Source organism: Glycine max, chromosome 7, assembly GCF_000004515.6.
Source record: "Glycine max cultivar Williams 82 chromosome 7, Glycine_max_v4.0, whole genome shotgun sequence".
NCBI classification, from domain to species: Eukaryota; Viridiplantae; Streptophyta; class Magnoliopsida; order Fabales; family Fabaceae; genus Glycine; species Glycine max.
This window is the reverse complement of record NC_038243.2, coordinates 36,771,648-36,798,814: the sequence shown is the minus strand read 5'-3', so window position 1 is coordinate 36,798,814 and position 27,167 is coordinate 36,771,648. Positions and strand designations below refer to the sequence as shown.

At 33.6% G+C, this 27,167-nt stretch overlaps 4 protein-coding genes across 6 annotated transcripts; 2 read left to right on the top strand and 2 right to left on the bottom strand.

Moving 5' to 3' along the window:
* Positions 1-660: 660 nt before the first annotated feature.
* LOC100779793 (E3 ubiquitin-protein ligase RMA1H1) lies at positions 661-3,375 on the top strand. 2 transcript variants are annotated; one of them, XM_003529274.5, is made up of 2 exons: positions 661-769; positions 2,420-3,375. In XM_003529274.5, the coding sequence occupies exon 2, from the start codon at positions 2,474-2,476 to the stop codon at positions 3,218-3,220; it is 747 nt and encodes a 248-aa protein (XP_003529322.2). In that variant the 5' UTR covers positions 661-769; positions 2,420-2,473; the 3' UTR covers positions 3,221-3,375. The 2 variants fall into 2 exon arrangements, with proteins under 2 accessions (XP_003529322.2, XP_006583817.2); XM_006583754.4 differs by having other exon boundaries at positions 715-769; positions 2,425-3,375.
* A 3,236-nt stretch (positions 3,376-6,611) lies between these two features.
* LOC100779259 (vesicle-fusing ATPase) lies at positions 6,612-18,475 on the top strand. Its single transcript, XM_003529273.5, has 21 exons — positions 6,612-6,995; positions 7,216-7,311; positions 7,429-7,510; positions 7,618-7,668; positions 8,308-8,478; positions 10,261-10,415; positions 10,500-10,608; positions 11,237-11,336; positions 11,415-11,470; positions 11,850-11,915; positions 12,023-12,105; positions 13,163-13,296; positions 14,426-14,636; positions 15,710-15,841; positions 15,916-15,976; positions 16,085-16,144; positions 16,394-16,452; positions 16,541-16,628; positions 17,157-17,279; positions 17,566-17,631; positions 18,056-18,475. The coding sequence occupies exons 1-21, from the start codon at positions 6,802-6,804 to the stop codon at positions 18,197-18,199; spliced, it is 2,241 nt and encodes a 746-aa protein (XP_003529321.1). The 5' UTR covers positions 6,612-6,801; the 3' UTR covers positions 18,200-18,475.
* Positions 18,476-20,511: 2,036 nt separating this feature from the next.
* LOC100778373 (endonuclease MutS2) lies at positions 20,512-26,901 on the bottom strand. 2 transcript variants are annotated; one of them, XM_006583753.4, is made up of 6 exons: positions 26,370-26,901; positions 24,357-25,344; positions 23,733-24,257; positions 22,739-23,203; positions 21,939-22,284; positions 20,512-21,133 (listed from the first exon to the last, which is right to left on the bottom strand). In XM_006583753.4, the coding sequence occupies exons 1-5, from the start codon at positions 26,822-26,824 to the stop codon at positions 21,973-21,975; spliced, it is 2,745 nt and encodes a 914-aa protein (XP_006583816.1). In that variant the 5' UTR covers positions 26,825-26,901; the 3' UTR covers positions 20,512-21,133; positions 21,939-21,972. The 2 variants fall into 2 exon arrangements, with proteins under 2 accessions (XP_006583816.1, XP_003529319.1); XM_003529271.5 differs by lacking the exon at positions 20,512-21,133 and having other exon boundaries at positions 21,745-22,284.
* On the bottom strand, positions 20,678-21,837 carry LOC102666888 (REF/SRPP-like protein At3g05500). Its single transcript, XM_014777514.1, has 2 exons — positions 21,827-21,837; positions 20,678-21,071 (listed from the first exon to the last, which is right to left on the bottom strand). Exons 1-2 carry the CDS (start codon positions 21,835-21,837, stop codon positions 20,678-20,680), a joined length of 405 nt encoding a protein of 134 aa, XP_014633000.1.
* Positions 26,902-27,167: the final 266 nt, after the last annotated feature.

Genomic DNA, 27,167 nt, shown 5'->3' with positions numbered 1-27,167 from the left:
TTTATAAACCCTGTTTTTCTAGAAAAAATATATTTTATAGGGATCAAAATATCATGTAAGCCAAAATTATTTAGAAACAAAATTATATACCTTTTGGAAGGAGAAATATAATTAAGTCATAATAAAACGACTTAAATATATTTTTTCATACCTTTAATATACTTTTTCAATTTATTACCCAAAAAATATATTTATTTTATTTTATTATTTGATATTTTTAAATTTTTATTTTTGATACCTTCCATTAGTCTAAATATATTAAATGATAACATAATAATTTATTAATTTGTTATATAATTACTTAATCCAATAATATAACACTCTAATTGTTTCTCACATAACTAACAACAATTTGAAAATCTCAGATAATAAAATAAAAAAAGTAATATATTACAGAAAAATATTTTAAAGCTTAATAAAATCACCTATTTACAATGTTGACACTGTTAATTTGGTTAAATTAATTTTTAGGTTTTTTAATTTATTATTTTTGATCGATTTAATCTTTTATTTTTTTCAATCTAATTTGATCCTCTAATTAAAAAAAAAGGATATTTTGATCCTCAATGTTGATAATTTGTCCATAAAGAATAATTAGAAGACTTCGAACTAAAATAATAAATGTGAGGGGGAAAAATAATTTAACCTTTGTTTTCGTGTGACTGGGGTAAAAAATAAAAACTATATAAACAACGCGCTGCATCAATTCCCTCCGCTCTGATAATAAAGCCACTCGCCGCTCTCTGCACCCTCCTCTCTCTCTCTTTGGGTATGTCTTTTTAGATCTTATCAAATTTTACATTTAATATTCAAATATTTGTTCCTTACTAATAAATGCATGAGATAAATCAATCTTATGGATTTTCATTGTTCAAGCATGGTTATGGTAGCTTCCTCTTCCGTCTCGTTGCTTTATGCCGATTGTTACGTGCCAATTTTTATGGATATGTGAGCAGTTTCACAATTTGTTGGATCTGTTTATTTATTTATTTATTTATTATTATTATGGATCGCAATACGAATTCTCTCGCTGGGTACTATCTTCAATTCTTCATCACAGAACTCTTGGTTCCAAGTTCCAGCAACATCATCACTATTGTGTTTATGAAACGTTATTTGTTTATTTATTTAAGTTTGAATGCTGATGGGAGCGTTTTTGGTTTTGGAATTGATGTTTCGCCTAACTCTGATTGTCTACTGAGTCATGACAGTGACCTTCCCTGCCATAGACACAGATGAAGTGATATGCTATATCATTTTTTAATTCTCTCTCTCTCTCTGATATATGGTATGTTTGGTTTAGCAATTAACATATATTCTGATATGTGGAACTGTTTTGATAAGCGGAAAGTAGTAAAGAAAAGAGTGGAATGTTTTAAAATTTAGATTGAATTTTTCACTTTTACGTTTTACTTTAATTAATTTTATTTATTTATTTCATTTTACTTTCCCAAACCGAATCTTAAAGTTATAAAATATGTTTGAGTTTTAACGGGAATTCCTACATTTTGATGGACAAAATAAGAAAAAGAAACTTATTACTTTAGAAGTAAAAGTATTATTTAACTCTCTCAAGAAGAAACATATATATGAAATTTGTTATTATGCTTTTGTATTGTTGGGTTTTATTTTGCAGTTTTGTACTTGGTCATGGATATTGAGGTGGAGATCTGGTTTAATGCCCTTTGTGGATAATTAATTGCATTAGATTTCGGGAGTGACTGATTCTTAATAATTGAAGTCATACGATGCTCTCTCTCTGCTATGTTGGTTTTTCTTTTTCTTGCTTTATCAGGCAATAGGCATGGTGGAATACCAATTTATTAATACTTTAATTTAATGTCCTGTTCTTTGTTTCTTGAGTGCTAATTAACGTCCACCTATTTTGAGCTGGATTGGGAATTTGGGGTGGACTGAGACAAAAGAGAATGAGAATTTTAATAAGTATTGTGATAGAAAAGAAAGAGAGAAATGAAAAGATAATGAAGGTAGAAGTGAGTAGATAATTATAACTTTTCTTGTTTCTTTTACGTTGAGTGCAGCTATGAAGAGAGTGATAAACTTACATCTATGGAAATGAAGGGAGAGGGGAAATAATAAATATAACAAGTCATGTGAAGAAAAAATGAAAAAAATAGACAAAGTAATAAAAGAAAAAGGAAATATGTATTGAATATTTTATATTTGTGTTTAAATTGGCAGTGAGATCCAAAAACCACCACTATCATAATTTTTCATTATACTAAAAAGTAGCTTTATAACTACCATAATTTTATCTTGATTTACTGCATTTCCAAACAAGCACTATATGACCAAAAAAAAAAAACAAGCATTATATGAACTTAATGACCCTTGACATTTCTTTTGATTTTGTGTATTAAATTGTTTTGGTGGATCAATTGATCTCTTGAGTACTCAGATCAGTGCTGGACAAGGACAAGTAACCAAAATTCCAAGAAGGGTTCATTAATACATGGCCTTAGAGCACTACCTTTCGCAGGAATGGAAAACCAGCCCCAGCCCGAGCCCGAGCCCCATGACAGTGACAGAAAACCTTGATGGGTGTTTTGATTGCAACATCTGCTTAGATTTTGCACATGAACCAGTGGTCACCCTTTGTGGCCACCTATACTGCTGGCCCTGCATCTACAAGTGGCTCCATGTCCAAAGTGCTTCTCTTGCACCAGATGAGCACCCTCAATGCCCTGTTTGCAAGGATGACATATGCCACACCACAATGGTTCCTCTCTATGGCCGTGGCCAGGGCATAGCTCATAGTGACCGTGATGGAAAGGCATCATCCTATAGAGGCAGTTTTATACCACCAAGACCACCTGCTTTGGGTGCTCAATCTCTCATGTCAACATCATCTCAAAGTGCTCAACAACTTCCATATCGCAACCCTTATCAGAATCAGCATTTCAACCCTCCTTTGTACCAAGATGAGGATGAATCATCATCACAAATGCTGAATCCTGGTGCCAACATGGTGGCACCAGGATTCCCCCACCTTGTGGTTGGGATGTTTGGAGAGATGTTTTATGCCAGAGTCTTTGGCAACTCAGAAAATTTATACAACTATCCAAATTCTTATCACCTGGGGGGAAGTAATAATAATAGCCCCAGGTTGAGAAGGCAAGAGATGCAAGCAAACAAATCATTGAACAGAATCTCAATTTTTCTGTTTTGTTGCTTCCTTCTGTGTCTTATTGTCTTCTAAGCAAGTAATTGGATTGTTATTATCTATTGTCCCATTGTATAATTTGTAAAGAAACACGGGTGTAAGCTCTGAGAACGAGATAGATTGAGCAATGTTAGGGTAAAATAACTGGTGTTCTTCAACATTTACTGCAATATATCAGAGCTCATTTTTCAGATTGTCACTCTATATGACTATCGAAGATGTTGCATTGTACTGCACCCTATTCTATGCCATGCTACAGTTTTAAAAAAACAAACTTGGTACCTGTAAGACCCACTTATGGTTACAATTTCACTTGCCTAGCTCAAAATTTTGGGCACTTGTTGCTTGAAGTGAACAACATATCAATCCGACCAAGATGATTGAACATGGACTTAGACAACTGGTCTGTTTAATTTGTAGAAATCAAATGTCTCTCATGCAAGTCGTGGTGGTAGTTTTGTTGTGATATTTGATATTGCAGATAAATGTAACCGCAATTACGGTGTGTTATGGTTGTAGAGACCTTAAAAATTAAAAACTTTGTAGTTGCTGTTAAATACGCAGTTGCAGACGGATTGAGTGAAAAATCTTTTCCTTTGAAGATATTAAGGGAATAGAAGAGGAGGAACAAATTCCCAACTCCAACTCTTACGCAATCATAAATGTACGAATATTCACAAGGTTTACCCATAAGCGGTGAAACTGTTTTTTTTTTTGGACAAGGTACCTATAATATAATTATAGTATAATATCTTCACAGTATTATAGCAGGTTGATCCAATCTAATGAATAAATAATTGCATGGGACAACATAGATAATTTTGTAAAGGATAAGATTTGCCTCTTGAAGCAATGAGCTAGCTGTCCAGGGTCCACAATTATAAACCAACAAACGTCACAATGCATGTCGAACTCGAAATGGCTGAGTTCTGCTTTTAGGGAAAAAAACTACATATCAACTACTCGAGCTTCTAAGAAAAACTTTTTTTTATGTCCATCTTTAAGCTTTCTGGTGGTCCATTTGGACTTCGTATTAGAGTTGGAGGTTTGAGTTCCAATATGTTCACTTCGTCCAGCTGGGAAGGGGACATTTACCATTAATGCCTTGCACAATTTTATTTTATTTTTTTCAATCAGAGTCTTAATTTTTGGATATACAAACAGAGAAAATATCTTATTGACAACCATCATTTTTTATTATCTCTTTTATCTTGTCTGATTTTTTTTTCTTTTTTGGTAGGATTGAAATTTAGTGAGAAAGTTTTCAGACTTAAAAGAGCACTTTTAGTATCCCACTCTAAGAAGATTTGGACATGTGACTTGTCTAATTCTTATGATAAATCATCCTCTCTTCCTGTGACTATCCAATAACAATCGTGCCTCGTTATTTAATAAATAATTGTGGTTCGTGTGATAGTGAGATAGTTAAGTATGTTGTTCACATTTTAAGAATGATTTTTTTTTCCCCGATAGGTAGTAATGGAAAAAATAGTTAATGATAAATTGAGAATAATAAATATGTACACCAAATGAGATAATTGTCATTATAATAGTTATAGATAATAATTAGTTAATTACCTTATTAGTGACTCTTTAGTCTTAATTGGTTGGCCTTCACACTAATTTGAGTCATTGAGCTAAATTGACGTTTGAAGTATTTTGATAGCTTTTTTTGCATTTTGATAACATTTTTTGTATTTTTACCATAATTCGAGCTATATGTTTGATTTTTATATTCATTGTACATTAGGAAAAGAAATCTACAACTTCTGTGAAAAGATACGTGGGCTAGTTTGGATGTTTAAAATGGGCCTTGAACTCAAATCAAATGTGTAGAAGGCTGAATTAATGGCACCTTCTTTATTGCTAAGTATGTTACCTGTTCTACTTTTTTTTTCCACAAAAATACTTCTCGTGAAAACACTTTTCCGTTGGTAAACACACAAGACAAAAACGAGTTTCTATTATGCATTGGGTGTGTGTGCTTTTAATACAAAACAAAAGCATGTTTCTCTTTTGTTTTAATTGATGATACAAAACGAAAACTCATTACCATTTTATATTGGGAATGCATCCCCCCAAATGCATAACGAAAATGCATTTTCATCTTCTGCTAGTTCCCAATACAAAAACACAAAATGGCAAAAGTTTATGCTCTTTGGGTAAAAGTTCTTAGGAACAAAAAAAAATGTTGATACACTCTTATACTTGTGGCAAAGAATACGAAGAATTGCTTTGAGGTGTATAGGGTCATTCAAAATAAGTTGCATTGGATAAACAAAGGTAAACAGTGGGTTATTGCCAATGGTAGACAAGTGATATTTTGGAAAGGTTATATGGAAACTGAGGAGTTAGTCCAGGGAAATGACATAAGTGTAACATATGCAAAGGCATTCGTATGTCATGATGGGTAATGGATCATAGGTTTTCAAAGGAATCTAGGATCTAAAATAACTTGATGCCAGAGCTATATGGGTATTCTTTATATGATGAAGATTCCTTCGTCAAATGGTTTCAACAACATGTGAATTGAGAGCGATTCCTTGATGACAGTTAATTTAGTAGTTTTAAGATGTCATAAATCAACACTCCCTTTAAAAATGGAGAAGATGCTCATGGTAACTTCTCTCATGCCTGTAGAGAGGCCAAACAAGTAGATCAAATAAAAGAAATATAGTTTCTGAAAAACATTATTATTATTATTATTATTATTATTATTATTAACACTAGTTTAATTTTGATAATAGAGTTTAATAGTTATGCTAAATTAATAGTATAAAATAATTACAATATCATTCAATCATAAATTATTGTTTATAGCTTTTAAGTTACTTATTATCAAAATCAACAAATTTATTATACATGATTGTTTGTGATTAAATAATAATATAAAAGTATTTTACTATTTTACAATATTAATATTAATGTATAGTTTTTTATTAATATAAATATATGAATATAAATACTTTAATATTATCAACTAATTAAGGATTCATCTACATGTATATTTTTAAGACATGCATCACAAAAATCAATAATAAACAATATTATGATATTTCACAATTCATTATTTGATAAGATAATAATGGATTTGATAATATAATAAAATCTCACAACAACAATAAATCTTATCTTAGTTCATTACATGTATTACTCAATCCCATTAAAAGTTCAAAGTTTTGAAAATATTATTTAGCATATGATTTTCCTCAATGATATCCTCAAACATAATTTTTGATCTTTATATTCTCATTTTTACTCTACCAATCTAACAATTAACTATTGTCTTTATGACTTTATTTGTATATGTCTAAATTATCTTAATCTATATTTTGTTATCTTTACTTTTTAGGTACATAACCATTTCTTATTTTATTCTTTCTTGCATGAACATACATCATCTCAACAACATTCACTGCCATGTAATAAAAATCTCACATGTTATTTGGCAACAGAAGAATTTGTAAAGTAAATCATTGCTTAGCTCGTAAGTCGTGTTTATAGCCAGGTCAAGAAAAAAGAGAAATATAGACATTTCATCTCACTCTTCCGCGCCATTGCTATTGTGGTGCGATCTGCAACAAGCAAGATCTGCGAGAAGAACAACAAACAAAACAATGGCGAGTCGGTTCGGGTTATCGTCTTCGTCTTCCTCTGCGTCCAGCATGAGAGTTACCAACACGCCCGCGAGCGACCTCGCCCTCACCAACCTCGCCTTCTGTTCCCCCTCCGATCTCCGCAATTTCGCCGTCCCTGGCCACAATAACCTCTACCTCGCCGCCGTCGCCGATTCCTTCGTCTTATCTCTCTCATATCCTTCCTCGCCTCCTTTTTTTTTCTCTCTCTTCAATCCATATTGCATTTCCTTTCTTATTTAACGATTGCGTAGCGTAGAATTACTTACTTGTTAATAATTTGTTCTTATTAATTATATATATGCAAATGCCGAATAGTGGAAATTATTGCGTGGTTTAATTGGATTGATGATCGAATCATTGATGATTCTTTTTGTGGCCTTAACTGAGAGATACTGCTCATGACACCATAGGCAGCGGTCAGATTGCGTTGAATGCCGTTCAACGCCGGTGTGCCAAAGTTTCTTCCGGTGATTCCGTACAAGTGAGCCGGTTAGTTTGTTTTGATTTGTGTTTTTTCCGATTGGTCTTTTAGTATTGAGTATTGATTTCCCCCTTTTTGTTATTTTCTCATGATTTGATTTGATTTTCTTCCTTCTGTTGCTTAAGATTTGTGCCGCCTGAAGATTTCAACCTCGCACTGCTAACTCTTGAATTGGAATTTGTTAAAAAGGGGAGTAAGAGTGAGCAGGTATGTTGATTTGAACAAGTGCTCATTGTGTTGTGTTGTCATCAATTTGTTGATCATTAGGGTGGTTTGGCATTAAATATTGTTGTTGCTGTTGCTTTGTCTTGTAGATTGATGCTGTTCTACTGGCTAAGCAACTTCGTAAGAGATTTATGAACCAGGTAGGGTCTTTTACTTGGTTAATAGTGGTGGTTTTTGAGTTATCATTGATTGGTTCCTTTTTGACTATTAACGTGCCTGCTGTCTTTTCTGATTATAGCACTTGAACACACAATGTTGTATGGTTGCTAGATGTTAATAATACTAATTGCAGAGTTTTATTTCAAAATCTTCTTGTCTAGATTGATCACTGCTGGAAACAGAAAAGAGAATGTTATCTGATTGTTGCATAAATTCTTTTGTTATTATTTGCATATATAGAGCATAGCGAAGAGCCTCCGGGCAATGGGGTACGAAGTTTTTATATAGGTGTTTATCATTTCCCAGAAAGTTACTATATATAATTCATAGTAGTATTATTTTGCATAGCTTCGATATATACTATTTTTATTCGATTTTTGCAATTATTTTGAAATTCAACTTGTTCACGATACCTGATAGCCTTTGTAAGTAAGTGCATGTTATTCTGTCGTAACATTTCTATTATCTCACTATTTCCATGACTTGTCAAATTATTTTCTAATTCTCAGGAAGCTTAGGAACATTCTTTATCCTGGGTCTCCCTATTAGCTCTTTCAGGCACCTTTCGTTTGATGTACTACATTCCCGATTAATTTTTTAATCGGTATTATTTTATGCAGGTTATGACTGTGGGGCAGAAAGTATTATTTGAGTATCACGGAAATAATTATAGCTTTACTGTCAGTAATGCTGCTGTTGAGGGCCAAGAAAAGTCTAATTCTCTTGAAAGAGGGATGATTTCAGATGACACATACATTGTTTTTGAAACATCACGTGATAGTGGAATTAAGGTGAGTTTCCCATTTTGCTTTTGACATCTATCTACCTTGTTTTGGTCAGATTTTTTCTTGATACATTCTGAATGTTTACATAGCTTAACTATCCTTTGATGCTTAACTAGTTCACTAGCCAGTAAAAAAAGGTAACGAACCCTTAACTTCAAAAGTGAATCACAACGATGGAACAAAAATTTCAAATACGCTGCATTTAAATTACTTACACTAAGCTAATTACATACCTTAAATTCTAACCTTGAGTAATTATCAAGATCTTGGCTTCCCAAGATCAAAATGCAGAATCAGCATTGTAGTGGTGCCATTGCCATAGAAAGACACTATGTTGGAAAGCCACTTTAATTGTGGTCACCCCTAGCCCACTTTAGTTGCGGCCTTTATGTGGGCTGCCTTAATTGCAGCCTTGAGGGGGTGTGTTTGGTGACACATAACATAATGTTATGCAACTCAATGCTCATTCACTTCTAGGAAACTACTGATAATTTGTCTGATTCCACTTTTAAGTAAGCCACTAAGCCACTAATAGAGTCTTGTATCTAGACAAAATCAATACAAACAAAGAAATAGCAGGGCAGCCTGACACACCTTTTTTCACATGTGAACTAATATAGATTGCTTTGATATTATCAACTCTGACTGTAGTAAATAAACCACATAATTGTGTGTGCATTCTAAATTCCCAAACTTACAGATATAACCAGAGAAGTGTCTGATGGGATATGGAATCCTAGCTCTCTCTTCTTGCGCCACTACTCTTTGACAGCAAAACCACTTAACTTTCAAGCCAGACATAATTTTTGTGAAATGAATCTTTTCAAGTGGAAAACGAATTAAAGAAAATTTAAAGCCATTTGTAGGAACAGTTAAAAAATATGATGGATGGATTTGATATGACTAAAAGTATTCCATTTTATGCTAATAGTTAACACTGAACTTTTCCACGGCCAAGAGGAATATCATTTTCTGATTCTACTTTCTAGGAGAAAATGAGGAAAAACTATGAGAGAATTGGTAGAAAGTGGTCTCTGGAACCTGTTATTGTGACTAATTCTGAACCTATAAACAGGATAAGCTGTTACCAATAGTTAGAAATGCAATCTCTAACAGCCTAACTAACCTATTATTGCATAACAGAAATACAAATAAAACAATTCAGGTTTAAGAAACACCATTTTTTTTTCCTGCCTACAATTCTGAGGGCAAGTGAGGGAAGACAGAATTCTCATATTGGCTTCTGGTATATGAAAGTAAATTCTAAGAATAGGAATAGCTATGTCACAAACAGATAGTGATAGAAAGTAGGAAGCAGAAAGATGGCTGCCCCCCATACATGTCTCAAGCCTATCAAAGCTTACTCCAGTCTGCATCATCTTTATAGATGCCTCACCCCTGTAGAACTGAGAACCACCACGAATTTAGCAGCCAAGGAGTTTTGACACCACAAAGTTATTGGATCAGCTTATCTACAATAAAATTGTAAAATCTACCCAGATGCAAATATTTCTGCATTGTATAGTTAAATAGATTTCACTGAGTGGGATTTGGTGAATGTTCAGCTAGTCTTGATGTTAATATTGACATAACTTTTTTAATATCTTCTGTGTGTCATTTAGAAAGCTAAATCCAGTTACTTAGAATTGGTTATTATTTTATATACTCCTTGTAAGATAATAGCCAATACATTGTTAAGTAAATGATATTGTATGAAAATTTTTGACTGTACTCTACTGATTGCAATTTTCCTTACATATATTTACTGGTTTATGTTGTGATTTGCAGATTGTCAATCAACGAGAGGGTGCCACTAGCAACATTTTCAAGCAGAAAGAATTTAACCTTCAGTCACTGGGTATTGGTGGCCTGAGTGCAGAATTTGCAGATATATTTCGAAGAGCTTTTGCCTCTCGTGTTTTCCCACCCCATGTGACATCTAAGTAATACATTGGATACTGTGGTTCATTTAATTTGCTGTTTTTATAGTATATCATGTTCTTACTTGAAAGCCTCTGAGCTTTCAGATTAGGAATCAAGCATGTGAAGGGCATGCTTCTTTATGGGCCTCCTGGAACTGGAAAGACACTTATGGCACGCCAAATTGGAAAAATTTTGAATGGGAAGGAACCCAAGGTTTGGAAATGACTCCTTATTCTTGTATAATAAATTTGAACAAGTACATTTATATGAAATTATTATGTATGCTATCAGCAACAGTTAATAGAGATAAGATAATTGTAATTTCTTCCATTTAATTAATATCATTTAGTCTCCTAGTTATTGTTAATAGTGGTCTAGTAATTGCATGCTTTTGTTTTTGCTGTTTGTTACTTTATAGATCTACTATCTTCTTAATTTAAATTTTACATCATGATTGTTTTCATGTGTTATCAAAGAAATCATTCATATGTTATTGATAAAGAATTTGTGCTTGATTTGAAAGTATTGAATTTGAATCTCATTGCTTGTAGTCCACTCTTCTCTATTTTTATGAATGTGATTTTGTGACTTGTGGGAGTTTTATTGGGGTGGGCGTAACTTTCTCCTAACATATTATCAATTCTCACACTGCATTTATGCCTTCTATACGTACTAGATTATTTTGCCATTTTTACTTTTTGTCCTGTTTCAGATTCTTTAACTAACTGACATGCTTGAATAGCTTCAAATTTTGTATATGGAAAGTGTGACCTTTCTGTAGGTTGGTAGTTGGTAATTATCTTTTGTGATCTTAATTTTTCTTTTCTACAACTTGTATTAGATTGTAAATGGCCCTGAAGTTTTGAGCAAATTTGTTGGTGAAACTGAAAAGAATGTGAGAGACCTTTTTGCTGATGCTGAACAGGATCAGAGGACCCGAGGTGATGGATATATACACATTGCATATTCCTTAAGTCAAAATTTCATATAATTCACTTTTGTTGTTCACTGTTTTCCAGGGGATGAAAGTGATTTGCATGTTATAATCTTTGATGAAATTGATGCTATTTGCAAGGTATGAGGTTTTTCAACAACAACATGGATCATCAGTTGTGTTGCTATTGTCAATTTGTTGATTACAGTTTATTAGCAACAATTGAGTTCGCCTTAACCAGTGGAATCTTTATATTTTAGTGGTAGCTTAAACTTTATTTATTTGGTCATTGATCAATAATAGTTTTTTAAAGTTCATTTTGTTTTGATGTACTTAACTAGTGGAAAAATTTTGTTCATCTTGGCTTATATGAGGAAGCGCATAAGTATGATTAAAGGGGAATATGATGACATTTAAATCTGGGGCTGCATGTAGTTTTTTGAGTAATCATGAGCATTGAATAGTGATTGAATTGCCTGGTTCTATAATCACTATATGTTCCTCTTCATGTGTTGTGCAGTCAAGAGGTTCAACTCGAGATGGTACTGGAGTTCATGATAGTATTGTAAATCAGCTTCTTACTAAGGTTAGTAAAGGTGTTGAATATATATTTTTTTTTTGATAAAAAAAGAGAAAATGTTCCTACAGTAGTCATATCAGTAAACCTATAAAGACTATTTGCATGGTTTGCAGATAGATGGTGTGGAGTCACTAAATAATGTTTTACTTATTGGAATGACTAACAGAAAGGACATGCTTGATGAAGCTCTCTTAAGGTCTCTATATCTTTTCCCTTTTCTAGATCTTTGAATATACTTTCCATGGAAAATATAAGTGTTGACGGTCTTTTAATCACTGGTCTTCCAACCTTGTGGAATATTTTGGCTAGTATGGGTTGGACACATCTAGCCTATGTGGTGGGGTCAATGTTGGTTTTTTCTTTTTCATATCTTGTATTGGAGGGTGTTATAATAGGTGTCTTGTACTTATGTATATGTCACCAGCAGTACCTCTGGTGCTGCTGTTTTTCTGATTAATAATATATATATCTTCTGCCTTCCAAAAAAAAAATAAATGTTGACGGTCAACAATATCTATTATAGTTGTCATCCAATCTACTGCACTCTGATTGCTTATTATAGAATTTGGAGAGAGTGAGGAAAATTGATTGGTTATTTTACTTTACACATTTATATAGTTATATTACTTACAATATTAATTGGAAGAGGAATAATGTCCTAAATTAAAGCTAATCAGCATTAATAAACTTCAGGCCAGTATTAGCTAATATTTCTCTCGACACGTATGACTAATTCAAACACTATTGCTAATATTTTAGTTTACACGTATGTATGTCATATGTACTAAGCTTATAAATAAAGTCAACCAGAGGCCTCAGCTAACTAGTTGTTGCAGTTGACAAATTTAGTGACGATCTTGCCTTTAAAAAAGAAATTTTGACAAAATATTGTCAATCACTTTGTGTTCAGTCCTTTCATGAAATATTGGGTTAGAAGCAATAAGTAAATGCAGTTGGGTTGTCACAAATCAGTTTCATTTCCTTAGTGTCTCACAACTTGAGCTGTTAAAGCAATTGCTTTAACCCCAAGCTCATTGGTTGCTGCTTCCATAGCATGATACTTGGCCTTTGTATTGACCTAGCAACTCTGTTCTATTTTTAGTAACTATGTCTCATTAATGGCCAAAACTACTACCTATTAATGTGCTCAATTCTATTGCTTAATTGTAACACCTGTAATTGATTTGTGTAGTAGCTATCTGCATAAGTGGTGCTTATCTTTTAGTCATTTATCATCTACTTGTGTCATGTAGACCAGGGAGGTTGGAAGTCCAGGTTGAGATAAGCCTTCCTGATGAAAATGGTCGATTGCAAATTCTTCAAATTCATACTAACAAAATGAAAGAGAATTCTTTTCTAGCTGCTGATGTGAACCTTCAAGAGCTTGGTATGTGTTATATGATGCCTAGTCTTGTCTTACATATGTATAAATTTACTTTTTTGATGAAATGAAATTATGAAAGTAATAAAAAAGTAGCATATTATGCTTCTTATTTGCATTAGCAAAAATATTTCTTTATTAGTGGATATTATTCATGATCTATCATAAGCTCTTTTATTTGATAGTTTTATCATATGAAACTTGAAGGGGGAATCTGGCAAATTAAATACTAGTTCACATCTGTTCTAGTTCCAAGCAGTTTATAAAGTTGTATAAATTTTACCTTTGAATTGGTTTTGAAATCACCTAAGCATGGACAAACTGAACGCAGCAGTAACACAGACCTTGACATTGTATATTGAGATTCAACAATGCAAGGTGTCCAATTTCTTTTTGCATATTTAGTTGTGTGACATTATGCATCTAACATGGAGACTGTCACTTTCTCAAAGTGTGTGCGCTTCATAGAAATCAAAACTAGTTTGTCTAAAATTTGGTTTTATAGTAATTTAAATATTGTTTAGTAAAATGTTAAAAAAGTAAGGAAGTTATGTGTTCAAGCATAAACTGAAAAAGTACAAGCTGACTAAATAGCTTCCTTTGTTAAAATAATTTTTAGTTAAATATTTATGAGATAAGAATTGATTTATAATTATAGAATCATTATTAATCCTTAAAAGATTTTGGAATCAGTTCCACTATATCTTAGTAACTATTTGGTTTTAGGTTAGGAGTATGACAAACATATGCTCAAGAGGCCAAAAAGGTAATCACAAAACATAAATGCATTCTTGTCCTTTGATGACACCATTTGATCTGTAATTGGACAGTGGACTAATTATGGTCCTATTTGATAATTAGTCGACACACTTTTGGTTAATGGGTTCAGTTTGTAACATGATGATATGATTAATGGTTGAAGGCAGGCATAAGATACCAAGAAAGTTATTATTCATAATCAGTTATTTTGATATCATGCCAATGTAGATGAAGCATAATCTGCAAAATACCGATGGCAAGATTATTTTTTCATTTTAACAGAAGTTGGAAAAATAAATTATCTGAATCACATGGATTGAACTATGAAGTTCATGGGATGTTTTACTCTGGGTTTGCTTTTTCTTCTCTTCTGCAGCTGCTCGAACGAAAAACTACAGTGGTGCAGAACTTGAAGGTGTTGTGAAAAGTGCTGTCTCATATGCTTTAAATAGACAATTGAGTCTAGAGGATCTCACTAAGCCAGTGGAGGAAGAGAACATTAAGGTTACAATGGATGACTTTTTGAATGCACTCCACGAAGTTACTTCCGCATTTGGAGCTTCAACTGATGATCTTGAAAGATGCAGGTACTACTTTTAGTCACAAGGATTAAGAGTTATCAGATTCTTAGAGAACTTAGAGAGATAGAAAATGAAAGAGGAAAAGTTACTAATTCTTATTAACCAGCTTTAACAGTAGCTCACACTTGTGTATTTATAGACTAAGCAGTCACAACTAACCTAACAGAATACTAACTACCTGAGACTGCAGTTGAATAACTGCATCTATTTACAATACTCTCCCCCCCCTCAAGCACATTGAGTTTGCCTCTTAGTATAGAAACCATGTCGGTGACAGTGGCTTGGTGGTGAGGGCATCAGCCCATTGATCCAGAGCAGGTACATATCGAACAACAAGGTGCTTGGCCAGAACTTTCTCTTGGGCAAAAAAAACAGATCAATTTCCATATGCCTTGTTCTTGCATGAAGAACACGGTTGTGGGCAAGTGCAACATTATTATAGCAAAAAGACTATGCAGCCTCTTACCCAACTAAAATAAAACGAAGCATCATAAATATGAAATATTATTGTCTGCAACTTCTAATTATTTGAATGTGAAACACTAGGGTACATTTAGAAAAGTTTATTTACAACGTATTTGGATTTATCGTATGAAAGAAGCACTTGTGTAAGTGTTTTGGAGAGCTTATGAAAAAAACTTAAAAGATATGTCCAAAAGTTGTTTTAAGCTATTTCAGTAAGTTCCACAGGATAGCTTATGAAAACAACTTACAACTTGTATGAAATCAATTTAATCCTATTTTTTCTTTGATTATAAAAACTTGTACATAAGTGTTTACATGATCAGTACTTATTTAAGTGCTTAATTAAGATATTTACCCAAACAGACCAGTAAATTGATGCTGGAAAGGTGTTGGCGAGTTTCTTGCAGACGGAGTTTGTGGAGGTCCCTTGGATTGTTTATCACAAATGTTCATGCAACTTTGATGCCTAATAATGTTTTACTTGTTTTCATAAGTAGTTATTTAGATTTATGATGAATGTAGCAAAATTCAAATCTAAGTCTATCTGGAAGTATTGTGGAAACCAGCAAGTTTGCCATGTTACTGTTAACATATTTTTGTTATTTGGTTTATAGACTCCATGGCATGGTTGAGTGTGGTGATCGACATAAGCACATTTATCAAAGAGCAATGCTACTTGTGGAGCAAGTTAAAGTGAGTAAAGGAAGCCCACTTGTCACTTGTCTCCTGGAAGGTTCCCGTGGCAGGTATGCCGTGTATGGATTTTCATCTCAATATGACCTTTATAATGGATTGTTTCTAACTTACTTTGTTGTCATAGTGGTAAAACTGCACTTTCAGCTACTGTTGGTATCGACAGCGACTTCCCATACGTCAAGATAGTAAGTTCTCTTCTTATCTTGTATATTACTCCAGAGATGTGCATTGCTTTTGAGTCTTTTGACTTTATAATTATGGCCACATGTAATTCATCTTCTGAATTTGGTTAGGTTTCAGCTGAATCAATGATTGGTCTACATGAGAGCACCAAATGTGCACAGATTATTAAGGTTTGCCATAACTAATATTTTTTTTAGCCTTTCTTTTGAATCTATTGAGTACTGAGTGTATATAGTTTCTGAAGACTCTGTTACTGACCTTACGAGTGAGGTTTTACTAAGTCAAAAGTCAAGTACATGCTTTTGACTTTCAATTATCTTTAGTCCATTAACAATTACATTGATATAATAGTCTTTTCTGTATCTCCCTAGCTAGTTGGCTGTATGACATAAATTCTAAGGTCTAATGGTTTCTGATAGGTTTTTGAGGATGCATACAAGTCACCATTGAGTGTCATCATTCTTGATGACATTGAGAGGTAAGATTTGTGATTTTTATTTGATCATCCTTTCCGGTAATTCCTCCTTAATGAATAATATTAATTGTTTCCTTGTTCATTGATCTAGATTATTGGAGTATGTGCCCATTGGTCCTCGATTTTCAAACTTGATTTCTCAGACACTGCTGGTTCTGCTCAAACGGCTTCCTCCAAAGGTTTGTGTTCATCCTTGTTCTTTCAGTTCCTTTCTGAAGCATATCTGTTATAAGTTCAAAAGCAGAACTGACAGGAATAGATCTGGATTCAGTGGGTGGGTGGGTGAAGATATACTGGCATGCTACTTTACGTTGTTAGTGGGCTAACCAAAATCTATCATTCGATTTCCAAAATGTCAAATGAAAATTTTGATAATAATATTTTACATCTTAATGTAAAGGTGGCCGATCTCTTTGTCGTCAAATTGCTCTCCTGCCTCCAGGAGCAAATATTGAATTCAAATTATTTGTGTAAGACGAGAACTAGGTTTTCAATCTTCAACACCTTGGGTATTTGGGATGTTTTAATGTTTGTATTTTTTTCTGCAATTTATGCTAGCTGTATGTTTCTTATAACTGTTGAGAGTTCATCTCCACATGGTCAATATCACCAATGAAAAGTTTGAAATGTTAGGTATAAATAGTTTGTGTTGATGATGCTACCTAAATCTTACTATGACTAATGTGCATTTCTACTCATGTTGACAGGGGAAAAAACTAATGGTTATTGGCACAACAAGTGAACTAGATTTCTTGGAATCAATTGGATTTTGTGATACCTTCTCTGTTACTTACCATATTCCTACCTTGAACACAACGGATGCAAAGAAGGTAAACATATTTGCTCTTTACATAGTGGTAATATCAGGCTCATGGGCTAATTGCATGCTATTGACTTGTACCTTATGAACGTTTCCTGTTATTTTTCGTGCTTTTTTGTTCTCTTGATAACAGATCAGTTGTTTCATCTGATGAAATTTAAGTGATTGTATCACTTGTTATCATTAAATGTACAGTTTAATTTGTTTCTTGAGATTATATGCTAAATTGTGCCTCTTGTAAACATTGCAGTTCAAAATAAATGTTAAGCTTCTCCTTTTCTTTTCTAAAATTACAGGTCCTAGAACAGTTGAATGTGTTTACTGATGAAGATATTGATTCTGCTGCAGAGGCGTTGAATGATGTATGTATAATTGCTCTTTTATGCGCTTCATTCTTTTAATTGTCACGTGCTAGTTTTTCCTGACTTGTAAAACAAGGGAACTCCAATAATTTTGTTTGGAAGGGACCATCCTTTTTTCGTTAATTTGTGCTTCTCCGTGTACCAATTACAGATTACTAGTAGAATAGCTATTGGTCTTTTGACTGATAATATTTCTCCAGTTATAGATGAGGTTTTGTTTATTTTATTTTTACTCTCGTCCACTCTTTCAAAATGAAGGTGCTCAATTTAGTTACTGTCAGGGAATTAAATTGTTTGTATACTATTAATTTAATTTGCACAATTTTTTCTATTGGAAAGCAGTGATTGGCAAAGAACATTGATGGCATGATGTTTTTGGTACTTATTCTGACTCTGTACTTTTGTGTTCAATTTTCGTTCTCAGATGCCTATCAGGAAACTATACATGTTGATCGAGATGGCAGCGCAAGGGGAGCATGGTGGATCTGCAGAAGCCATCTTTTCTGGCAAAGAGAAGATTAGTATCGCTCATTTCTATGATTGCCTCCAGGATGTTGTTAGGTTATAAGTTGTTGTATTAAGCGCTTTCTAAGTTAGAGTGCATATAATCCTTATTGAGTTGAAATCTTTTTTTAACAGTTCATTACATTGCTTGTTACGGTTCAGTTACAGAGATTTTTTTGAATCAGTGTTTGTTTGGTTGTGCTGATAGTAATTTTGAGAGGAGGCAGGGGTTTCGTAGTCTCATGTTTTATCTTTAGGGCTACGACTTAGTTGGAAATTGGAATTGTGACCTTTATTCGGGATTCATCATTTATCCAAACGTACGTCTCATATTGAGGTATCTCGTACTCCTTTCTTTAAAGCTGCCCTGGGATTATTATTCTGCTAGAAATTAATCCAAAAATAACAATAACGAGAGTAACATTTGAGTAAACCTTAGTTTATCATGTATATGAATGATGAAGATTGTAAATTTGTTAAGTTACACGATTTTTATTTTTATTTTCTTTTTTAAATCACTAAATTTTAAGTGTTCATGATATGATTTAATATTCTTTTCTTTTTCATAACAAAATACCTACTCCACCTGATGCATTTCACCCTTCCTTTGTGCAAGCACACTTGTAAAATTATCTAAAAATCTTATATCATCCATGTTTATTTAGAAACTCTCTTACTGTGCGTTTGAATGGAGAAGTAACTTATTTGGTAATTCATTTAGCATTTGATTTCTTCTAATAAGAAAATGATATAATTAGTTTTCTTTCATAAACATTTGATCTTATAAAAGTATCTTAAATACTAATACAAAAAATTCAATTTATCTTGTTATCTCTTATTTATGTAAATAAAACAAAATAATAACAAACTAACCAAATGATAAATTTTATTAATACATTTTCCATGTATTTTAAATATATTTTTTAAAATATATTATATGAAAGATATATACAAAAGACAGACAAACATATTATCACTTTCAATTACAACTTGTTAACAACTCATTTAGTTATATTAAAATTTAATAGCTTAAGAGAATATACCATATGCATTCTAGGATAGTGAAGTTCACCGCTTAATGAGTAGTGTATTCAAATGAAAAACAATTTATTTATTTTATTTATAAATAGTTATTTATCTAAAATACTTTTTTATTTTATATAAGTATTTATTTTGACTTAATTTTAAATTTGATACACTTTGAAGACTATATATTAATAAATGTTGATTTAAAATTAATTATAAATTTTAATTTGACTCGTCATATATCAAGATTACACGTTTTTTTTAACGAAAGATATTAAGAATACAATAATTTTAAGTTTAATATATCTAAAAGACAAAGATATCTTCAAATTGATAAATATATGAAGGCGTAAAATTTAAATCAAATTATAATTGAAAATACCATTAAAAATAGTATTTGAAAGATGTAAAATCTAGGCTTTATTTCATTTTTCACCGTAAATTTTTTACCTTTTTATCAAATTTTATTTGGAACAAATTAATTTGACACATTATCCTCTGTTTATAAGAAAAACATGTGGAGTGAAGTGTGATAGATAGAAATCAATGAAATGGAGTGAAGTATGATAACATTACAATTTTTTTAATAAAAAATCTAACAAGAAACAATTGTGTCTGATTCATTTAATACAAATTTTAGCTTATAAAAAATAGTGTTTTAAAAAAGAATAGACAAAATTAAATATTTTAACTCATTAACTTAAGTCAAACCATTTACAAGCAAATTGATTTGATCAAGTTAGGTCTCATTTTTAAAAAAAAAAAAAAACTCATTCAAATCAACCCTTCAAATTTGATTGAGGTAGTCATAAATTTAATTAAATCTAAGTAAAACTGACTAGTTTACACCCCTAAAACACAATATCTCTAAGTGATGGGAAAAAAAACTCTAAATCAAATTCATAAAAGTAAAAAAGAGGTTATATAAGAACTGAAAAGGTGCAAGTAACACCTTTTGCCTGCTCATGCTCGTTTTTCAATTAACAAAAGTTAAGGTAAGGTGAGTTTTAGGAGGGACATGCCTCCAAGCTTAAACATATTCTCTTCCTCTCTTTTTATTTATAAGACGTATTTCTAACATAAAACATAATTGACTAATCTATGTTTATTAAAAAATTAGTTAATTTAATTATATTAACATCAAATTTATGTATAGTTATAATATTTTATAAATTTATTTTTATTTTATTAATAATCTATTCATCTTCTCTAATCTCTATAAACAAAAGAAAAAAAAAAGATAATTTAAGATATTTTAATTAAAAATAGTTAATATACAAAAAAAGATGAAATAATATCTTATAATAAAAAAAATTATTGATTTTTTTATATAAATAAGAGCAGAACAAATATATAATTACAATTATCGATTAATAAAGTCTTCACGTCAATGAGACTCAAACTTATCTATAATATGAACTTGACCTTTATCAACTAAATCAACAAGTTGGCCGTTCAAAATCGTTTCTCACTAAACATCTTAGCTATCTTCTCCGTAGCAACCAATGCCGAAACCCTACAACCTTTCTCCGCCGCTGCCGCAACTTTCTTGTTGTACTTCTCCGTCCAATATGCCGCCTTCGGCACCCGAGGGAACAGCCGCTGCCACCGCGCATTGCTCCGCCTTGCCCTCGTACCTCTCGTACAGCTCCTTCGCCGCCAGCTCGCACTCGGCGTAAACGGCTCCGGCAATGCCAAAGGCGGTGGTCTTGGGAGGCGGGGTAGGCCGGTGCACAGCGGCGCCGGAGAGGTCGGGGTTGCGGTTGGCGATGCGGACGAGCTCGTCAGGAACGAGGTGGAACTTTTCGTAGACAGAGCCGATGACGCTCTTGACGGCTTCCTCCACAGCGTGGACGCCGGAGCGCTCCTTGGCACAAATTGCGGCGACGGCGGTAAACGCATGGTGGCAACTTGCATGCACGGTACGTTAATTAGTTGTGCTGGTGTTGTTACCTTGCTCTGTCTCGCCCACCTTAAAAAAACCAAAAAATCAATGCATGCATCAGAGTAGATATGAAATATGATTGAAGATAAGAAAGAGAATAAATATCTTAGTGACGGAATTTCAACTCCTAATTTAAGGGAACGTTTCTTGCACATAGAAGGAAAGGATTCTAATTTTTTATTTTTAAGTAAAAGAAATTTGGTATATAATTTAAGATAAATATTAAAAAAATAAACTACATATATATTATTCATAGAAGAAAAAATCATACGTGTATATTATGTTTAATAAGTACAGTAATTGTTTATATAAGGAAATATTTGTTTATGTATATATTTATAAAAAGATAATTACATCCAAGAACCGTGTATGACTGTATGAAAAGAATTAAAAATAAATAAACTTTTACACATTTGATTATTTAACAAGATTTTAAATCATTGGATGCAATACATTAATAAAACACCATATATTAGCCGAATCTTCTTGGAACAACTTATGGTAGCATATTCTTGGACTTTCTATTTCCAGACCTTTTTCATCGCACGCCAAAATCTATTAATCAGGCATCAGGAAGCACACCACTCCACTAAGTCATCATAATATATATAGATGAAACAAATTGAAAACACGCCTTCTTCTGAACAGAGATAAAGCTGCGAGGAATGCTACCTACAGCTTTAGTGTAAAAATTAATGAATTAAAACTGCAAAATTTTACAAATTCTCCATATTGTATATCAAATGTGTTTATTTACATATCAATTTAGTCATTTGATTTTATCAGGCAAGGAAGAAGCACGATAACTCCCAGAAAAGGAAGAAGGTTCAACCTGACATTGTTTATTGCACCAGGGCAATGAGGCTTCACTTGACATAAGCAATAGTACTACCATAATTCATTGGACTTTCTGGTTCAAAATTGGTAACACGTGGGTGGTTTTGCAGAATCTGAAGTGCACGCTCCTTAACAGCACCAGTGCCCATCCCATGTATAACAAAGAGAACCGAATATGGCCGACTCGCATTAATTGCCATCTCAAGTTGGATAGAAGCTTCTTCTACTCGCATACCTCGTAGGTCCACAGTATTCTTAGATGTACGCACCACTGGACCATAAGAAATATCATCGTTGGTTTTGTTGTCTACATTATCCCTGTATTCTCCATTCCGCAAACTCTGCAATATTATATCAAAATGTTACCACTGGGCATTTTGATTTTAGATGAATGGTTTTTACATAGTAATGCACAGATAAATTATATGCCTACATGAAAGGGGTCATTATTAATAATCTCTGGATCTGAAATTACTTATAATTCAGCAGAATGTGCAAAATATCTAAGTGATGAAAACATGTGAACTTCTTAAAAATAAACCAGGTTAAGAAGCCTGTTATGGAAAGAAGAATAAGAATAATTTTATAGGATGATCTAGTTATAAACATTGATCAACAGCAGGTTTTGAATTCAATGCTAAGCTAGGTTTTTCCATGTTCAAAATGTCTTTTAATTAATGCTTGCTCAATCACTTTCTAAATGGAAAAGTATATCACTTTGTTTTCTTCCTTTAAGGTTATTATATCAATTGAACATTTACATGACAGTAAATATCTAAACATCTTTATACGTACCTGCCTCCCCTGATGTGTGGAAGAAGAACTAGTTACAGCATTCTTTCTACTAGATGGAATAGCTATGATGTTACTTTTCTTAACACGAACTTTCACTTTACCATACTGTACCATGATTGTTCCATCGTCGCCAGGCGATTCTACCACAGTAGCCAATTTACCCCCCAATCCCTTTACATGGACTTGCTCTCCAATTTGTGGAGTATACAAAGCACGATCAGCTTCATTGATGGGAAAACTATCAGCAGGAGTATGAGCTTTTACAATGGAGGCAATTGCAGATTCAGATTCTCTAATAAGATAATTGAGTTGATCACGACCAGAAATTCTGAGTTGCTTCTCAAATTTCTGTATCACAGTTTCTATCTGAGATTTTGCATGCTCTAGCTCGTGTTGAACCTGTTGTGTTTCCTTTGCCATAAGTTCCATCTCACGTTGATCAAGGTCTTCTGCCTCCCCTTGGATCTTTGCAATATTAAAAAGAATTAAAAAAAAGGCAAAGAAGGAAAAAAAGGAAAAAAATAAGCAACTCCAAATATGATGATATTCAATTAAAGTCTGCTGGCAAATGCTCAAGCATTCTTTTGCTGAACAAAAAATTTCCAGCAATAAAGGAAATATGAGCATTTTGTAAGGAAAAATCTATGTACATATTTTATATTATAATTGTGCATGTAGTCAACCAGAAAGCCATATTCTTAGAGGTAAGTCCCTCAAAGATATTGAAATTAACATTTGTAGGCCATTCCCAACCAGAAAGCCACTTGTTGGCTATTCACAAGGTACTAAATATTGTGTTAATCTACAAACTTGTACAAATCCCCATCACTCTTTGATTTTCCAGTCAATTTACCAACTCATTACTTATTAAGGATGCAAAATTCATATGAACTTGGAAAGGAACACTATTGATTGTAATACTACATTGACCAAGGAAAAAAAAATATAATCAAGAAACAAAGGATCTCTTCCTAGCAAAACATCTAGATTGTACCTCATTGTACACACTCATAATTTCTGCGTGAACAGATGCAGCCTTTTCAGCCTGAGCCTTTAACTGGTTTCTTTCCTCCTGTAGTGACTGATAGAGCATTCCTCTCCGCTCTTGCTGCTGTTCTGGTTTAAACTTTTCTACCCATTTTTGTGCACGATCAATTATATTTCTATCAAAGCCAATAGATTGTGCTATGCTTAACGCATTTGAATCACCAGTACATCCCCAAAGGATTCTATAAGTTGGTTGTAATGTTTCAAGTGAAAATTCCATTGCTGCATTGTCAAAACGGGTATCCTTTTCCTTCATACTACTCAGATCAGCATAATGAGTGGTTACAACAGCCAAGTTAACACGATCCTTCAAATATTGTAAGATACTGGCAGAAAGAGCAACACCTTCTGAAGGATCAGTTCCACCACCAATTTCATCAATGAGAACAAGTGATTGTGTTGAGGCCACTTCCAAAATCTTACAAATACGTGATATGTGCCCGCTAAAAGTTGAGAGATTTTGTTCAAGGGACTTCAATTTGGAGGGAGAAAAGGAATTAGACAACAAAAGAAACAATTACACGATCTCAACAAAAAGTCTTTTATTGTCCATAAAAAGTTCAGATATTACCTGGTGATCTCCAATATCTGCAAGGATAAGGTCAAACCAAGGAAGTTTTGGATTTTTCTTGGCAGGCAAATGCATCCCAGCCTTTGACATAAGTGATGCCAGGCCCAATGTTTTCATGGAAGCAGTTTTCCCTCCAGTATTAGGACCTGAGATCACCACCACGCGAGTTCCATGTCCAATTTTAAAATCAACTGGCACAGGGAAGTCTGATATGCCTTGTGGCATATATTTAGAAGCCATTGTTCCATTTCCATTACCAAACTCAGCAGCATTTCCAGATCTTAGTGTAAGATTGTCTGAAATGTTCTCTAGAGAGGACTCCAGGAGTAATGGATGTCGTATACCAACAATGTCTACTGTTAAATCGTCATCCTCTTGTGTGACCAAGGTATCATCATCATCTTCAACGGAATCACGGCCTTCAAAATTACCTAAGCTGAAAATGGGACATACCCCATTCATCCATTGAGCATATGCAGCTCTTGCAAAAGCAAGATCAACCTTAAGAATTTTATCCAATAAATGATTTATATCTGATTCTGAATTTGCTATTTCAGATGCAAGCATACTCAAAATTACACTTTCCTCGGCCTTCTCAGAGCTTGAAAGCCTAACTTCCAAGTTGTTCAGATCTATTGCATCTTTGGGTTCCATAAAGTAAGTTGCCCCAGAGCTGCTAACATTCAGAACTACACCATCTGGAAGCAAATATCTATGTGAAGCCCTAATTCCCACACACATTCTAGATCGACGCTTAACTATTAATGGTCTATCAATTCCCCCTGCCTGAAAAATTTGGGAAGATACTTCCTTCAACAAAGAATCCAAAATTTCTATGTTCCTCTTTCTTTCTGATCTGATGATCTCCAGGTCTTCACTTGCTCTATCAAGAATTATTGAAAGCTTGCAATCTATGCAAAATTCTATTTTACGCTCCAAGCCTACTTGGAAATTACAATTTTGGAGTATATCGAGAAGGGGTAAGTACCTGATGGGAAACAGTTGCACCAATAAAGTTAACAAAATGATTAATTATCTTCGGATTTCTAAAAGGAAGCAATTATGCCCAAAAGAACAAGTGCAATTAGAGTTTTACACTCTGAACATCAGTCATTACCTTAGAGACAAACTTTGTTTTAAGGCCTTATTGAGATATGAGAATCCATTACCATATGATCTATGCTCCAAACTTTGTCAAGAAAAACACAACACCTAGCCAAAATACATAAATGAAGCTTCTTTTAAACTGAATCAAACTAAAAAAAATAACCTTAAATACTGGGAAAAGCTATTTCTTTACAATTTCACACCAACCCTTTGAAGTGACTCAAAAATAGAGAGTCACATAAATCTCATAGAATGACAATCCAATTATCCAAGTTATGATTGACATATAATTTGGATTTACTTTTTGAGCTTAATTTTTATATATTGTCAAAGTAAAAAAATAACTTGGTCAACCAAACAAAAACTTCACACCATCATCCAATCACGAATTGCTAAACTATTAGAGAAGTCTAACTAGTACAGCTGTTAATCAGAAATTCCAAAAAAAAAACTCTTAATTGCGCGCTAACTCGTTATACTGACAGTGCATCAAATTTAAATTCATAAAATTTCGACTCCAATTCAATGTATGTTTCTTGCAGTTCAAACTAAACAGTTTCACTAAAAAAAGAAAGAAAAAAAAACTATAATGGGAGTAGAATGTCAATCTATGTAATAATTGACAATTTGACATATAATTTGGATTTATGTTTAACACAAAACTTGTTCACACTATCATCCAATCACGAATGGCTAAATGATCATAGAAGTCAAGCTATTACAACCGTTGATCAGAAATTCTAACTTTTTTTTATAATCACATGCTAACTCGTTGTTGCACTGTTAAACTCATACGTTTTGTTACTCCGATTCAATGTATGTTTATTACAGTTCAAACCAAACAATTTCACTAAAAATAGCAACAAAGAGAGAGAGAGAGAGAGAATCGTATAGTTTTGTGAATACCTTTGTGGATGATTAGAAGCGGAAGCGACGCGTTTCAAAGCATCGAACAGTTCCCTGGCGGCGGCGAGCGTGTGGCGAACGGTGCAGAGCTCTCGGATGGTCAGCAAGTGGCCGGAGGTGGCGACGCCGAGAATCTCCGTCAAGTCGTGGACGCCGGAAAAGTCGAGGGGCTCGGCGACGAGTCTGGCGGCGGAGGTCTGGTCGAGGAGCCTCTGGCTGTCGCGGCGTGTCCGGCCGATGGGCAAGCGGGCGTTGAGGGCGGCGGCAGAGCCCATGGAGGTGGAGGTGAACGCCGAGAGCTGCTTGCACACGGAGCCCCATTCTAGAGTCTTGAGGGTCTCGGCTTGGAGCGAGTTCGACTCGGGCGAGTTGGGGTTGGAGCAGAATCGGGGTTTGAAGAATAACGGTCTTGGGGGTTTGTTCGCCGGAATCAGTACGTTGCTGCTGAGTTGCATCGGTGACTCAGTGCCCTGTTTGTTTCTGAGTCTACCACCCGTTCGTTATGTTATGGATTGAATTCGGTTTCACTTCTGGATCTTTCTTTTATCTCTGCTGCAAGCGTAGACACTCAACGGCGTCGTTTCCACTGTGGGCTGAAAAGCCCCTTGCTGAGTGGGCTTAAAAATAGGGGCCTAATAAGGTTGCACTTTGCTATTCCCATTTCCAAGTCTGTTCTTCCCACCCAATCATTTGTTTGGATTTTTACGAATACTGCAAATGTCTCTTGTGGAAACCTGATTCGGTTGAAAAAAATTCACATCAAAATCGTAAAGAGGTGAAAATTAACTACACAATGAA

Excerpts from the sequence above, each read along its gene's own strand:
- LOC100779793 (XM_003529274.5), top strand. The coding sequence starts at position 2,474 with ATGGCCTTAGAGCACTACCTTTCGCAGGAATGGAAAACCAGCCCCAGC.
- LOC100779259 (XM_003529273.5), top strand. The coding sequence starts at position 6,802 with ATGGCGAGTCGGTTCGGGTTATCGTCTTCGTCTTCCTCTGCGTCCAGC. Across the intron at positions 14,637-15,709 it reads GATGATCTTGAAAGATGCAG|ACTCCATGGCATGGTTGAGT; the intron begins GTACTACTTTTA and ends TTTGGTTTATAG. Across the intron at positions 16,453-16,540 it reads ATTCTTGATGACATTGAGAG|ATTATTGGAGTATGTGCCCA; the intron begins GTAAGATTTGTG and ends TCATTGATCTAG.
- LOC100778373 (XM_006583753.4), bottom strand. The coding sequence starts at position 26,824 with ATGCAACTCAGCAGCAACGTACTGATTCCGGCGAACAAACCCCCAAGA. Across the intron at positions 24,258-24,356 it reads CAGATATTGGAGATCACCAG|TCCCTTGAACAAAATCTCTC; the intron begins GTAATATCTGAA and ends TCCAAATTGAAG. Across the intron at positions 23,204-23,732 it reads TTATGAGTGTGTACAATGAG|ATCCAAGGGGAGGCAGAAGA; the intron begins GTACAATCTAGA and ends AATATTGCAAAG.